Consider the following 15,835-nt stretch of genomic DNA (forward strand, 5'->3'; position numbering starts at 1 on the left):
TGCAATTGTACCAGCTACTACCACTTCCTCTGGCAGTTCATTCCATACTCATACCATCCTCTACATGAAAAAGTTGCCCCTTGGATCCCTTTTATATTTTTCCCCCCCTCACCTTTAAACCTATGGCATATAGTTTTGGACTCCCCTACCCTTGGGAAAAGACTGAGTGTTCATCCTATCCACGCCACTTGTGATTTTGTAAACCTCAATAAGGTCACCTCTAAGCCTCTGATGATGATGTCATGTATATTCTGCCTGAGGCCTAGTCCTTGGCTCATTGCTATTGCTATGTTGTTTTCTTGACAGTTTTTGTCATTGTCCAACCTTAATTGGCCTTGTGGTGAAATTTTCTTTTGTAACTCTGCAGGCTTTGAGCGTAGGTACACCCATTGTACAGTTAGGAAGGGTTGCCCAATCATCATCCACTGTTTTATCAATAATGTTCACTCAATCATCAGTCCAGAAGTGGGAATGTTTGCAGATGGTTGCAAAATGTTCAGCACTATTTCCAACTCCCCAGACAGTGAAACAGCTGTTCTAGTATGCAGCATGATTTGGGCCTCTCCAAGCTTGTGCTGCTAAGGACAACTTTCCTCATACTTGAATGTAATGACCATATTCAACAAGCAATTTAACTAGTCCTTTTGACATTCAATGCCAAGAACATCAGAGAATCCCCTACTGTTAAGTTCCTGGGGTGGGTTAACACTGACCAGAAACTGAACTGGATCAGACATATAAATACTGTGACTATCAGAGCAGGTCATAGGCTGGGAATTCTATGATGAGTCACTCACCTAATTTGTTAAAGCCTGTTTGCTATCCACAAGGAATTAATCAAAAGATTGATAAAATACTTTGTACTTGCTTGGATGTGTGCAATTTTAGCAATTGGGCAGCATGGTGATTCAGTGGTTAGCACTGCAGCCTCACAGCACCAGGGACCTGGGTTCAATTCCACCTTCGGGCAACTATCCGAGTGGAGTTTGCACATTCTCCCTGTTTCTGCGTGGGTTTCCTCCAGGTGCTTCCATTTCCTCACACAGTCCAAAGACGTGCAGGCTAGGTGGATTGGACGTGCTAAATTGCCTGTAGTGTTCAGGGATTTGTAGATCAAGTGAGTTATATAGGGGAATGGTTTTGGGCGGGTGCTCTGAGGGTCAGTGTGGACTTGTTGGGCCAAAGGGCCTGTTTCCACACTGTAGGGATTCAATGACCTATGAACACCCAATAGGATTGACATTATCCAGGACAAAGTAGCCTTTTAAGGTTCTTGTAAAAACTTGTAGCTCAGGTTGTGGGTGGTTGTTGATTTGCTCGCCGAGCTGGCTGTTTATAATTCAGCCGTTTCATCACCGTACTAGATAAAGTCATCACAGCTGTTGTTATATTCCACTTCATATTTATATGTTCTGGTCTGTTGAGGTCTGGTCTGTTACGTGTCATTTCCAGTTTTTTTTTGCACAAGTTTGTAGGTGCGGTCTAATTCCACATGTTTAGTGATTTGCATTATGGGTGGAGAACCCTGGCCTCTAGGAATTGCAGTGTGTGTCTGTGGTTGGCTTGGGCTAGGATGGTCGCACCGCCCCAGTTAAATTGATGGCCTTCATTGTCTGAGAATACTGAAATGAGGGAAAGTTTGTCATGTTGCTTTGCTGCTAGCTGGTGTTCATGTATCCTGATGGCTAGTTTCCTCCCTCTCTGACTGATGTAATGCTTTTGGCAGTCCTTGCATGGTATTTCGTACACTACGTTAGCCCTTGTAAATGTTTGTCGTACTGTTTTGCATGCTATCCTGATTCCTAATGGTCATAGAAGTCACATTGTCATTTCCGATATGTTCTTGACATACGGTAGTGTGGCCAGTGTATTGGTTCGTATTGTGTCCTCCTGGTGCTGTCTATCTAGTAGGCATCGGCAGATGAAGTTGATGGTCTATCCATTGAATGCGAAGACCTTGTATAGGTGCTCTTCCTCCTTCTTTGCGAAGTTCAGGAGTTGTGGCTTGTTTAAATAGTGTCTTAACATGGATTTGTTTCTGGATGTTGGGGTGATTGCTGTGGAAATTGAGGATTTGGTCAATGTGGTTGCTTTCCTGAATATTGTGGTTTGGAAACAAACCACAACTCACTGCAACACACTTCACAAGGAAAGAGGAAGATCATCTGTACAAGGTCATTTCTATAAATGGATACCCCATCAACTTCATCCACAGATGTCTACGAGATAGACAACGCCAAGCGGACACGATACAACCTACTACACTGGCCACACTACCGTAGGTCAAAAACATATTGGAACTGACAAGGGGACTCCTACGACCACTAGGAATCAGGATAGCACACAAAACCACAGCCACACTATGACAAACAGTTACAAGGACCAAAGACCCCATACCTATGACATGCAGGGTCAGCGTGGTGTACAAAGTACAATGCAAGGACTGCCAAAAATATTACATCGGTCAGATAGGAAGGAAACTAGCCATCAGGATTCATGAATGCCAGCTAGCAACAAAACAACATTATGAACTTTCCCTCATTTCAGTACGCCTGGGCAACAAAGGCCATCAATTTAACTGGGATGACATGACCATCTTAATCCCAAGTCAACCATAACATGCTTGGAATTCCTAGAGATAACAAGGTGTAGAGCTGGATGAACGCAGCAGGCCAAGCAGCAGTAGAGGAGCAGGAAAGCTGACGTTTTGGGCCTAGACCCTTCGGACTAGAACAACATTGCTTCATTGGAGGCAGCACTGATGTTATATAACAAGGTGACAAAACGTCTGAATGATAACCAGCCAGTTTGACAAGCAAGTGTACAGCCTGACAAGGCAGCCTGTTTGGCACCACATCTGAGACCTTCAACCTTCTATCACCAACACGTAAAGCAGCAGTATCAACCATCTACAAAAGGCAATACAACTCACCAAGACTGTTACTACAGCACCGCCTTCACTTCTTACCACCAAGGAGATAAAGATATATTTTATATCACCTGTTTGAGGTAGTCAATCTATGGAGTTATTTTATATGGAGGATTGTACAGTCTGAGAAGTTAAGTATCTGCAAGGCTGAGACAGACTCGGATTTTTTTAATCAGTAAGAGAATCAATGGTTATGGGGAAAAGGAAAGGTGGAGTTGAAGATTATTAGTTCAGCCTGAATCTCATGGAATAGCAGAGAAGACTTGCTAGGCTGGATAGCCTACTTTTGCTCCTACGCCTTAAGGTCATATGATTAATTGATGGAAAATTTCAAACATTATGGCTTAGTTTAAGAAAACTACAAGGATAAGACCAACAATTAAAGACCAGTATATTTATATTCAGTGGGAAGCTTCTAGAAACAGTTATTTGGGATAGAATTAGTTGTCACTTAGAGAAAAGGTGAATTGATTAGGAAGAGGCAGCATGGATATCTTAAAGGGAAATGGGTGATACGGTGACTCAGTGGTTAGCACTGCAGCCTCACAGCACCAGGGACCCAGGTTCGATTCCAGCCTTGGGCAATTGTCTGTGTGGAGTTTGCACATTCTTCCTGTGTCTGCATGGGTTTCCTCTGGTGCTCCAGTTTCCTCCCACAGTCCAAAGATGTGCAGGCTAGGTGGATCGGCCGTGCTAAATTGCTTGTGGTGCTCAGGGGCTTGTGGGTTAAAGGGGGATGGGTCTGGGTGGGATGCTTCAAGTGGCGGTGTGGAATTGTTGGGTTGAAGGGCCTGTTTCCACACTGTAGGAAATCAACTTTGTTGATGCGTTTGTGGGCTCCCAGAAAGCATTTGATACAAGGCCACACATTTGCAAAGAAAGTCTCTCATTAAAAGGGGCAATAGCAACATGGTTACAAAATCAGCTGGGTGATAGCAAACAGCAGTGGCAAATGGATATTTTTGGATTGATATTGGGAGCCTTGCTTCTCCTGATGTATATTAATGATTTAGATCTTAGTGTGTAGAGGACACAAAACTTGAAAAAGCTAAACTGTAAGGAGGTTCATGTGGAATTTAAAAGGATGTAGACAAGTGACAAATGGGTTCAATGCAGAAAAATGTGGAGTGATGCTTTTTGGAAGGAAGAACGTTGAAATAAGTATAACATAGGGAATATAAAGTGTGCAGGAGCAAGGGGACCTAGATATACATGTGTGTAAATCACTGAAGTTGATTTATGATAGGATAGGTTGTGAGAATGTTTCCAGTGATGAGAAATTTCAGCTGTGAGGAAACATTGAAGAGGTTGAGACTGTTCTTCTTGGAGAGAAGCGGAGGAAAGGGAGATCTGATACTCATTTTCTAAATCATGAGGGGGCTGGAAAGAGTAGATAAGCAGAAACTGCCCTCATTTATAAAAGGAGACTACAGATTTAATGTGATTTACAAAAGAAGCAAATGCAAGGTGAGAAAATACTTTTTCACTCTAAGTATTTTTAGGGTATGGAATACACTGCCTTGGAGCTGTCTTGCAGAGAAATCCAGTCGAGGCATTCAGAGTGTATCAAATGATTATTCTGATAAAAATATTCACTGGTATGAGGCAAAACAAGGGATAACAATCTTCATTTAAAGAGCTAGTGCAAGAATGATGGGCTGAATGACCTCCTGCACCATAACACTTGTGTGATTCCATAATGTCATTTTAATCAGATTACAGAGTCAATGACTTCATACAATTCCAGTTTTAAATTTTACGCAGAAGGTTTTTTTTTCCAATAAATATGGATAAGAACAAAAAGTAAAACAGAAGGTACTTTGAAACTCTCCTGCCATTCATTAGGGCATGGCTAACCTTCAATGCTAACGTTACTTTCGTTCCCTGTCCCTATATCCTTTGATTCCCATGATTTCCAAAGCACACTGTATGAGTTTTGAACAGACTCGTTAACTTAGCTGCCATTAATTCCTCTATGAAAAATAATTTCTCATTCATAAAATTAAGTGGTTCTGGCTTATCATAAAGCAATGAGCATGTATTGGGAAAAAATATGAACATGTACAGAGGGCATTCAAGAGAGTACATACTTCTGGTGTGGTGTGTTAATACAATGTTATTGTAATTTTAAAAGCTTTTCCTTGAACGTAGAGCATAGAACAGTACAGCGCAAGTAGAGGCCCTTCGGCCCATGATATTGTGCCAAACTTTTACCCTAATCCTGAAGTCTCTCTAATCTCCACCCCTGCCTTATACTATCATCCATTTGCCTATCTAATAGCCGCTTAAATGACCCTAATGAGGCGGACTCCACTACCCGCTCTGGCAATGCATTCAGTGCCCTGACCACTCTCCGAGTATAGAACCTACCTCTAACATCTCCCCTATATCTACCTCCGCACACTTTAAAACTATGCCCCTTCATAATAGCCACCTCCACCCTAGGAAAAAGTCTCTGGCTGTCTACTCTATCTATACCTCTGATCATTGATTGATCATTGAGGATTTTTCTGCCTGGTTGATGGTCTGTGACTGGGAAAAAGAAATCTATTTATGATGTTTCCATCTCATTGAAGAGGCCTCTGGCTAATTCGTGTTTCCTGACCTGCTGTGAAAATTCTGCTCAAATTTTGACAGCTGTGACAAATATCATCACAGCAACTGAGTCAATAGACACAATTTTAAAGTAATCAACTAATTCTAACAAAAGCCACTCTAATCCCAGTGACCTCTGGTCCTCTATATAAAAAAAAATTAAGGATCTTGATCTTTTTTATTCATTAACAGGATGTGGGCTTGCTGCCGAGGCAGCATTTATTGTCCATCCCTAATTGCCCAGATGGCAGTTCAGAGTCAACCACACTGCTGTGGGTCTGGAGTCACATGTAGACCAGCAGTTTCCTTCCCTAAAGGGCATCAGTGCGCCAGATGAGGTTTTCCCACCAATTTACGATGGATTCATGGTTATCATTAGATTCTTAATTCCAGACATTTTATTGCGTTCACACTCCACCATCTGCTAAGGCAGGATTTGAACCAGATCCCCAGATCATTATCTGGGTCATCTGGAGTAACAGCCCAGCGATAATACCTCTAGGCTATCACCTCCTCTCTGGATCAGCATTCTGACCAAAAATGAATAAGTTCTTCATTTATAACACAGTGCGGAGCTGGAGGCACACTGCAAGTCAGGCAGTATCAGAGGTGCAGGAAAGCTGATGAAGGGTCCTGACCGAAAACATCTGCTTTCCTGTTCCTCTGATGCTGCCAGGCTTGTTGTGTTCCTCCAGCTCCGCACTGTGTTTTCTCTGACTCCAGATCGACAATTATTACTATCTCTGACTGAGTTCTTCATTTTGTCCTTACATATCTGTCATTAGATTCTGTTGAAATGGATTTCATACTGGAGATGCATTATTTGCCAATGACCATATTAACAGTGGCAAAAGCTTTACCTATGTCTACCCTCTGACTGTGTTTAAAATTTTCCTGGGAAGTGTAGAATACTGTCCACTATTCTTTGGAGACCATGCATTTTAGATTAGAGAGGGGGGGGGGGGAAGTCTTTTTAAACACAGATAGATAGGTGTCCAGAATGTGGTGCTGGGGGTAGTGGTGGAGGCAGATATGATAGGAGTGGTTAAGGGGCTTTTAGATAAGTACAGGAATAAGCAGAGAGACTTGGATATGAACCAGGAACAGGCAGAAGGGATTAGTTTAATTTAGCACTATGTCTGACTCAACATCATGAGCCGGACAGTCTGTTCCTGTGCTGTACTGTTCTGTGTATGTTGTGTCTGCCCCATTTGTCTCAAATCCAACTACAGTAGTTACAGTGAATGGTCAAGAGTTTCCTACAGAAGTTTTAAGAAACAGTCTTTAACATCCAAGTGAAAATTTAAGCCACTAGGAATGGAATAGAAGAAAATGATTGTTTGTTTTGGTTTTCTCCTCAGATATAAAGTTTTGATGAGGAACCTCTGTTTACCTGATGATTTGAAGGGGAAGTGTGCTGCATTACTTTATTACTATGACAACACTAATACAGATTGGCAGCTGGGGAGAATGAAGGTAAACTTGGATTGGAGATGTGTTCTTCCCTCACCACCACCCCCATCAGGAAAAGCAATGTATGCAATTCATTTTTAAGAATTATTGGGAATGGACTATTCTAGCAAACCATGTCCTCCCAACCTTTTCATAAGTACTGTTTAGCAGTACAATCTTTCTATGATTGATTTATGTATTCACTGACTTGTAAAATCCAACATAGCTAAAATAATTTAAGTTTAATCAGTATTTTGGTCAGTTTAAAAACATATTCTTGTTTTCTTATCAAAGTTTTTCAGGCTTTCTACTTAGCTGAAAGCATTCATTGTTTCATTTCAACATCAGAATGCATTGTCCAATGTTTTAAGAAAAATTCTACGAACATTTATTTATTAATTCTCATATTGTCAAGGCCTGTCAAACTTGAAAGTAATTGCTGTCACTGGACAATTACCTTGTATTTTTTTGGTGGTCCATCGAGTATTCTGATGCCAAGCTCAGTCACAAAAGTTGTCAAATGCTTGGTTACTGATAAACATAGATCTTGTGTGTTATTCAACAATACAGATAAGGAACAAGTGTGTTCCATATCTAGCATAGCTGTTAGTTGAGTTGAGTATAATTCATATCACTGTGAATAGTACATACTTGGAAGTGAAAAAAGTATCAGCTAAGGTCAGTTGCTGATTTGAAAATGAATAAGTGTGGAAATTGTTTATAAAAACCTCCTTCGAGCAGAAGATTTGAATGGAGCTGTTTTTGTAAGGTGTGTTCAGGAGGGTTTCCTAACGCAGTACGTTGACAGGCCGACGAGGGGAGAGGCCATTCTAGACTTGGTGCTCGGAAACGAGCCGGGGCAGGTATCAGATCTTGTGGTGGGAGAGCATTTTGGTGATAGTGACCATAACTGCCTCACATTCTACATAGCTATGGAGAAGGAGAGGATTAGGCAAAATGGGAGGATATTTAATTGGGGAAGAGGAAACTATGATGCGATTAGACATGAGTTAGGAAGCATGGACTGGGAGCAGTGGTTCCATGGTAGGGGAACTATAGACATGTGGAGACGGTTTAAGGAACAGTTGTTGGGAGTGATGAGTAAATATGTCCCTCTGAGACAGGCAAGAAGGGGTAAGATAAAGGAACCTTGGATGACGAGAGCGGTGGAGCTTCTAGTGAAAAGGAAGAAGGTAGTTTACATAAGGTGGAGGAAGCTAGGGTCAAGTTCAGCTAGAGAGGATTACATGCAGGCAAGGAAGGAGCTCAAAAATGGTCTGAGGAGAGCCAGGAGGGGGCACGAGAAAGGCTTGGCAGAAGGAATCCGGGAAAACACAAAGGCATTTTACACTTATGTGAGGAATAAGAGAATGGTCAAAGAAAGAGTAGGGCCGATCAGGGATAGCATAGGGAACTTGTGTGTGGAGCCTGAGGAGGTAGGGGAAGCCCTAAATGAGTTTTTTGCTTCTGTCTTTACGAAAGAAACCAACTTTGTAGTGAATGAAACCTTTGAAGAGCAGGTGTGCATGCTGGAATGGATAGAGATAGACGAAGCTGATGTGCTGAAAATTTTGTCAAACATTAAGATTGACAAGTCGCCAGGCCCGGATCAGATTTGTCCTCGGCTGCTTTGGGAAGCGAGAAATGCAATTGCTTCGCCACTTGCGAAGATCTTTGCATCCTCGCTCTCCACTGGAGTCGTACCTGAGGACTGGAGAGAGGCAAATGTAATTCCTCTCTTCAAGAAAGGAAATAGGGAAATCCCCGGCAATTATAGACCGGTAAGTCTCACGTCTGTCGTCTGCAAGGTGTTAGAAAGGATTCTGAGGGATAAGATTTATGACCATCTGGAAGAGCATGGCTTGATCAAATACAGTCAACACGGCTTTGTGAGGGGTAGGTCATGCCTTACAAACCTTATCGAGTTTTTTGAGGATGTGACTAGAAAGGTTGATGAGGGTCGAGCTGTGGATGTGGTGTATATGGACTTCAGTAAGGCATTTGATAAGGTTCCCCATGGTAGGCTCATTCAGAAGATCAGGAGGAATGGGATACAGGGGAACTTAGCTGCTTGGATACAGAATTGGCTGGCCAACAGAAGACAGCGAGTGGTAGTAGAAGGAAAATATTCTGCCTGGAAGTCAGTGGTGAGTGGAGTTCCACAGGGCTCTGTCCTTGGGCCTCTACTGTTTGTAATTTTTATTAATGACTTGGACGAGGGAATTGAAGGATGGGTCAGCAAGTTTGCAGACGACACAAAGGTCGGAGGTGTCGTTGACAGTGTAGAGGGCTGTTGTAGGCTGCAGCGGGACATTGACAGGATGCAGAGATGGGCTGAGAGGTGGGCTGATGGAGTTCAACCTGGATAAATGCGAGGTGATGCATTTTGGAAGGTCGAATTTGAAAGCTGAGTACAGGATTAAGGATAGGATTCTTGGCAGCGTGGAGGAACAGAGGGATCTTGGTGTGCAGATACATAGATCCCTTAAAATGGCCACCCAAGTGGACAGGGTTGTTAAGAAAGCATATGGTGTTTTGGCTTTCATTAACAGGGGGATTGAGTTTAAGAGTCGTGAGATCTTGTTGCAGCTCTATAAAACTTTGGTTAGACCGCACTTGGAATACTGCGTCCAGTTCTGGGCGCCCTATTATAGGAAAGATGTGGATGCTTTGGAGAGGGTTCAGAGGAGGTTTACCAGGATGCTGCCTGGACTGGAGGGCTTATCTTATGAAGAGAGGTTGACTGAGCTCGGTCTCTTTTCATTGGAGAAAAGGAGGAGGAGAGGGGACCTAATTGAGGTATACAAGATAATGAGAGGCATAGATAGAGTTGATAGCCAGAGACTATTTCCCAGGGCAGAAATGGCTAGCACGAGGGGTCATAGTTTTAAGCTGGTTGGTGGAAAGTATAGAGGGGATGTCAGAGGCAGGTTCTTTACGCAGAGAGTTGTGAGAGCATGGAATGCGTTGCCAGCAGCAGTTGTGGAAGCAAGGTCATTGGGGTCATTTAAGAGACTGCTGGACATGTATATGGTCACAGAAATTTGAGGGTGCATACATGAGGATCAATGGTCGGCACAACATCGTGGGCTGAAGGGCCTGTTCTGTGCTGTACTGTTCTATGTTCTAAAATCATCGTAAATTGCACCACCGAAAGTGACCATTCAGCCAGTTGTTTGTCTTTGAAAAAGTATTTGTGATTATTCCCACATCTTCACTTACTGCTTAGAAACTTTAAGTTCTTTTATCTTCAAGTGCTCAAGCCACTCAGTTACAGCATCAATGGAGCAGCTTGCACTTACTGTTCTAATCTTATTGATTTGAGAGACTTGAAATCGTAATAGCATACAAGTTCAGTGTGAAAGGGAACTCCTACAATATTCACTACTTACATGCACCTGGCCAAAGAGACAATTGCAACACTGCTGAACAAATCAGGAAAGTAGACACCCCATGACACCAACAGCATCAACACCCTGAGACTGCTGGATCTGTGCCTCATAAACCACTTCACCTTCAACGACTGTATATTCAAACAAATCAGTGGAGCACAAATGAGTCCCCAATATCAGGACTGATTGCAGAATTGGTAATGCAAAGGGTAGAAAAGGACAGCACTCTCCACAATACAACTCAAGCCCTGGGTTCACTATGTAAATGACACCTTTGCGATTATCAAATGCACACGACTAGAAGTAACCTACTGACGCATTAACAACATCCTCACTGGAATAAAATTCACAAAAAAAGCGAACATGAACACCAGCTAACCACCAAAGACGTGACCAATTCTTACTGGTCTCAATACAGCACAGACAAAGGAGGACATGAATATTAACTGGGACAACAAACCCATAATAGCACAAGCCAAACAGAGACATGCCAGGGAATTCCTGGAGGCCTGGCATTCCAACTGGAACTCCATCAACAAACACGTTGAACTGCGCCTGATATATGAACCTCTGAAAAACAGAACTGGAAATGATGCCAACCGTCCCAGCAACCTGGGGCATGTAAATAACAAGCGGGACAGAACACCAGTGCTTCACCCAGAGGTGCATTGACAATTTCACCAAGCAGGGTAACAAAACATCTGCAATCAAACACTCCTGCTCAGCGAGTAAATCTACAACCTCTTCCACAAATCTTCTTAAAAACCTGTTCAGAATACTTAGTATCTGTCTTCAGCGAAGAGGGAGATATTATCTAGGTCATGGTGACTGAGGAGGAAACAGTGTCACTGGAAGGGTTGAAAATTGTTGACAAAAAAGTGGTGGATAGATTGTTGGTACACAGTTAACAGGGTACTGGGATTGGATGAGATGTAGCCAAGGATTTTGAATGTGTTGAGATGCTGGTGTTGGACTGGTCAAAAATCACCAGGTTATATCAACAGGTCAACTTGAAAACACAAGCTTTCATAGCTCAGCTCTTTCTTCGGGCGTGGTGTAAAGGAAGCAAGAATGATGATTGCAGGGTCATTGGCCATTATCATTCAGTCTTCCTTAGACTTGGGGGAACGTGCCAAAAACCTGGAAGATTTCAGCATTGTAGCCTTGTTCAAGATGTTTGTGAGGATGCTGCCACAATTACAGATCAGTAGTAGGGAAGCAATGACTTAGATCATATGGAAAACATGAGTTAATGTAGAAAGAGTTAGCATCGATTATTAAAGTGGAGTTGCATTTAAGTAGCTGGAGTTTTTTGAAGATGTAACAAACTCAACGAGGGTAATGTTTTGGATATGGTGTAGAATTACAGAATCACTATAGTGTGGAAAAAGGCCATTCAGCCAAAAAAATCCACACCAACTGTCTCTGAAGAGCGTTCCACCCACATCTCACCCTACTCTGCAACCCTGCAGTTCCTATGGTTTATCCACCTCACCTACACATTCCTAGACACGATGGGCAATTTAGCATGGCCAATCCACCTAACTTGCATGTCTTTGGACTGTGGTTTGAAACTAGATCAACTGGAAAAAATCCACACAGACTCAGGAAGAATGTGCAAATTCCACACGGACACTTGCCCATGGGTGCAATTGAACCCGGGTCCCTGGCACTGTGCGGCAGCAGTGTTAACCACTGAGCCACCGTGCCGCCCCCAATGTTTGTGGACTTCCAGAATGTATTTGATAAGAATGCTGCATATCAGGCCTATAAGGACAGTCATACCTATGGAACAAAAGGAACAGGAGCACCATCAAAACAAAATTGACTGAGTGATAGGAAACGGAGTCATGATCAACTGATAACTTTCAAACTGAAAGAAAGTTTGTTGTGGCATTCCCCGGGGTCTGTATTGGGTCCCTTGCTTCTCCTGATGTATATTGATGATCCAGATTAGATTAGATTCCCTACAGTGTGGAAACAGGCCCTTCGGCCCAACTAGTCCACATCGCCCCTTGAAGCATCCCACCCAGACCCATCCCCCTATAACCCACACACCCCTGAACACTGTGGGCAATTTAACATGGCCGATCCACCTAGCCTGCACATCTTTGGACTGTGGGAGGAAACCAGAGAACCCGGAGGAAATCCGTGCGGACACAGGGAGAATGTGCAAACTCCACACAGACAGTGTGGAATTGAACCTGGGTCCCTGGCGCTGTGAGGCTGCTTTGCTAGCCACTGAGCACTGCGCCGTCCTCTTAGTGTTCAGGGACATTTTCAAAGCTTGCAGATGGCTGGAAACTTAAAAATTGTAAATTTGTGAGGAGGACTGCATATAACTCAAAGATATAAACAAGACCATGGAGTGGACGGATAGAAGGGTACAATCCAGAGAAGTGTGAGGTGATGCCTTTTAGTAGGAGGAATATTTGAGGAACATATGAAATAGGGGGTACAATTCTAAATGGAGCAGCAGAGCGATCTGTGTTCATGCATACAAACCACCCTGGCTGGAAAGCTGTCAAAGCATACGAAGCATAAGAAAGTAATCTATGAGGGACATAGGGTAAACATGAAGAAACCTTTTCCCTTGATGGAAAGATCAATGACCTGGGACATAGATTTAAGGGGAGAAGGTTTAGAGATTTGAGGAGAAACCTTTTCATCCAAAGGGTGGTGAGAGTCTGGAATTCACTGCCTGTAGGCTGGTTAGTACAGAAACCCTCATAAATGTCAGAAGTATTTAGATGTGCACTTGCGATACCAGGGCATAAAAGGCTATAGGCCAAGTGCGCAAAAATGGAATTAGAATAGTTAGCTGGTTTTTAATTGGTGTAGATTCACTGGGCCAAAAGGTCTGTTTCTGTGCTGTGGATCCCTATGACTTTGTGCACTTTGGAGAGGGTGCAGAGAGATTTACAAGAATTCTTCCAGGGATGAGAAGTTTCAGTTAAGAGGGTAGATTGAAGAAATTGTACCGTTCTCCTTGGAGAGAAGAGGGCCAACAGCAGATCTGGTAGAGGTCTTCAAAGTCATGAGGGGGCTGGATGGAATAGATGGACAGAAATTTCCCAGTTATAAAAAGATCAAGAACACAGATTTAGTGATTTACAAAAGAAGCAAATGTGAGATGGGTAAAATCTTTTTCACTGAGTGAGTAGTTAAAGTATGAAATGAACTGCCTGAAACTGTAGGGAAGGGAGATTGAGTTAATGCATTTAAGAGGGTGTTGGATGATCATTTTGATGAAAGTAACGTGCAAGGATATCTGGGGTGAAAAAGCAGGAGATTGGCAGGAGGTAAATGATACTCATTTGAAGAGCCAGTGCAGACCTAATGGGATGAATGTCCTTCTGTACTGCAACACTTTTTTGCGATTATGTAATATCAGAATCTCTTTAATGAATTACAACATACATACATTTTAATCAATCAACATCTCTCTTTAGGCTTTTTTGTCAATTTGAATTGTGTCAATATAAACTATTATACCAATCAAAATTTAGATGCAAGTTAGTTAATATTATGATATTGGCAGTAATCGAGAAGTCTCAAGTGGTTTTCCATTGAACAGTTATGAAACATTCCTCTTTATCTTTTTCTTTACTTAAAAATGTATGTCATGAATTCCAAGAATGGAGTCCTAAGTGTGTAACAGAAAATACCTATTATTCTATCTGCACAAACCAAAAGACAGAAATGTCTTTTCATTAGTGGAGACTTACACGTCTTACCATATGTTCTGCTCTATCTAGGTTTTCATCCGGGAGTCTCTTGAACACAGGCTGGAAGAAGAACGTGAAGTTGAGGTTTGCAAAGCTGCTGTGATAATACAGGCTTATGTCCTTGGCTATTTGGCAAGGTAAGTAATAAACATTTTGAATGGAAGAGCAAAGTTTATTCAATATTACTTGCATAGCCTGAATTTGCTTGCATTTTGTTGATAATCTAAGACCATGTTCTAAGTAAATGAAGCAGAGTAACTTGATTTGATAATTTCTTCTATGATAACATGTGACTCAATGTATCATTTAATTATTGCAAAACAAATTTCTAACAACTTTGTTTTGACTTCTTTAAGAAAATAAGTGTTAGTGTATGAACTTCTGTGCTGTCATATTACCATAGTAACAAAAGATTTTTTCACCCCAAATAGGAAACGGTACAAAAAGGTTCTTCACATGGTTGTTGTAATTCAGAAAAATTATCGAGCTTTCTTCTGGAGAAAGAGGTTCCAATGTGTAAGGAATTCCACAATTATATTGCAGACACAACGACGAGGTCAGCTCGCACGCAGACATTATAAACAACTACTTGAAAATAAAATAGCAGAAGAAGAGGTACAAAGAAACAAAGCGCAGGAAGGAAGGTATGATGTATGAGTCCTCACCACAGCTGCTAACAAATGCGCTTTTACTTACTTCCAAGAATAGTATTTTATAAGCAGAAGTCATGAAACTTCAGTGTATGGTGACCGGTACCTTATGCTGACTGAATACCCTTTTTATTTCAATTAATTGGGATTACGGAGCCATTTTTCTGCTTTCCACATCGGAGTCTATTTTCCAAGAAGGACATTAATTCAATAGTGTTGATGATTATGGTTGAGAATATAAGAATTTTAAGTCCATTGTAACATACGTACTGAGTAAAATATTCTCAGATGTATTTATAGTTTGTTGAATACTGCCATCACATTTGGTGAGACTGAAAACCTAATCCTAATTATATTATGAAATATGTAATTACTGTTGGTGCACTGCTGAATATTTAAAGCATTATTTTCTTGCATTCCATATGCTGTACTTAAGAAGCTGGTTCCTCTGTTGCTGGTTGGTTACAAAATTATTGTCGCAACACACATCCAGTGCACAATTGACGAATGTATAGTTGCCACTGGATTAAGTTTAGTTCCTAATTTTTGTTGAACACTGAATTCAAACTTGTGTCCCTTATAATTAGTCTGGGTCTCTGGATCCATAGATCTAATCTAGTGATATTGTCATCATACCATTCCCTCCCCATGCTATGTTGGTAAGTATGCCAGTGTAAGTGAAAGGAGCATATGCCAGAAAAAAGCAAATTGTCCACATTATGTTGTGATTGACTACATACATAGATTTCACCCTGAACATGCACAAGACTAAGGTCCTCCACGAACCTGGCCTGGCATTGTGGAGTAAACCCCTGATCATCAAAGTCCATGGGGACGCCTTTGGCGATGACAACATTTCTGACACCAAGATCATGGTATAAGTGCTGTGGCGGTTCGTGCCCTGCTATGTGGCTCTGCAATGTGGACTGTCTACAGCGGACATTTCAAGGTGCTGGAGCAGTACCACCAACGCTGCCTGCGCATGATCCTGCAAATTCACTGGGAAATAAGATGCACACCAACACCAGCGCCCTCAACCAGGTCAACATCCCCATCACAGAAGCACTGACCGCCTTTGATCGGCAATGA

General features: G+C 42.0%; 1 protein-coding gene across 1 annotated transcript in view; it reads left to right on the forward strand.

Moving 5' to 3' along the window:
* Positions 1-15,835, forward strand: part of myo10 (myosin X) — a 457,994-nt gene that overhangs the window by 263,016 nt on the left and 179,143 nt on the right. The window contains exons 21-23 of the mRNA XM_059653796.1: positions 6,886-7,000; positions 14,127-14,233; positions 14,528-14,740. Of these exons, the coding sequence (XP_059509779.1) occupies positions 6,886-7,000; positions 14,127-14,233; positions 14,528-14,740 (435 nt within the window). The remainder of the gene's footprint in view (positions 1-6,885; positions 7,001-14,126; positions 14,234-14,527; positions 14,741-15,835) is intronic.

The sequence above is a fragment of the Stegostoma tigrinum genome, chromosome 2 (genome assembly GCF_030684315.1).
Source record: "Stegostoma tigrinum isolate sSteTig4 chromosome 2, sSteTig4.hap1, whole genome shotgun sequence".
Taxonomy (NCBI): Eukaryota; Metazoa; Chordata; class Chondrichthyes; order Orectolobiformes; family Stegostomatidae; genus Stegostoma; species Stegostoma tigrinum.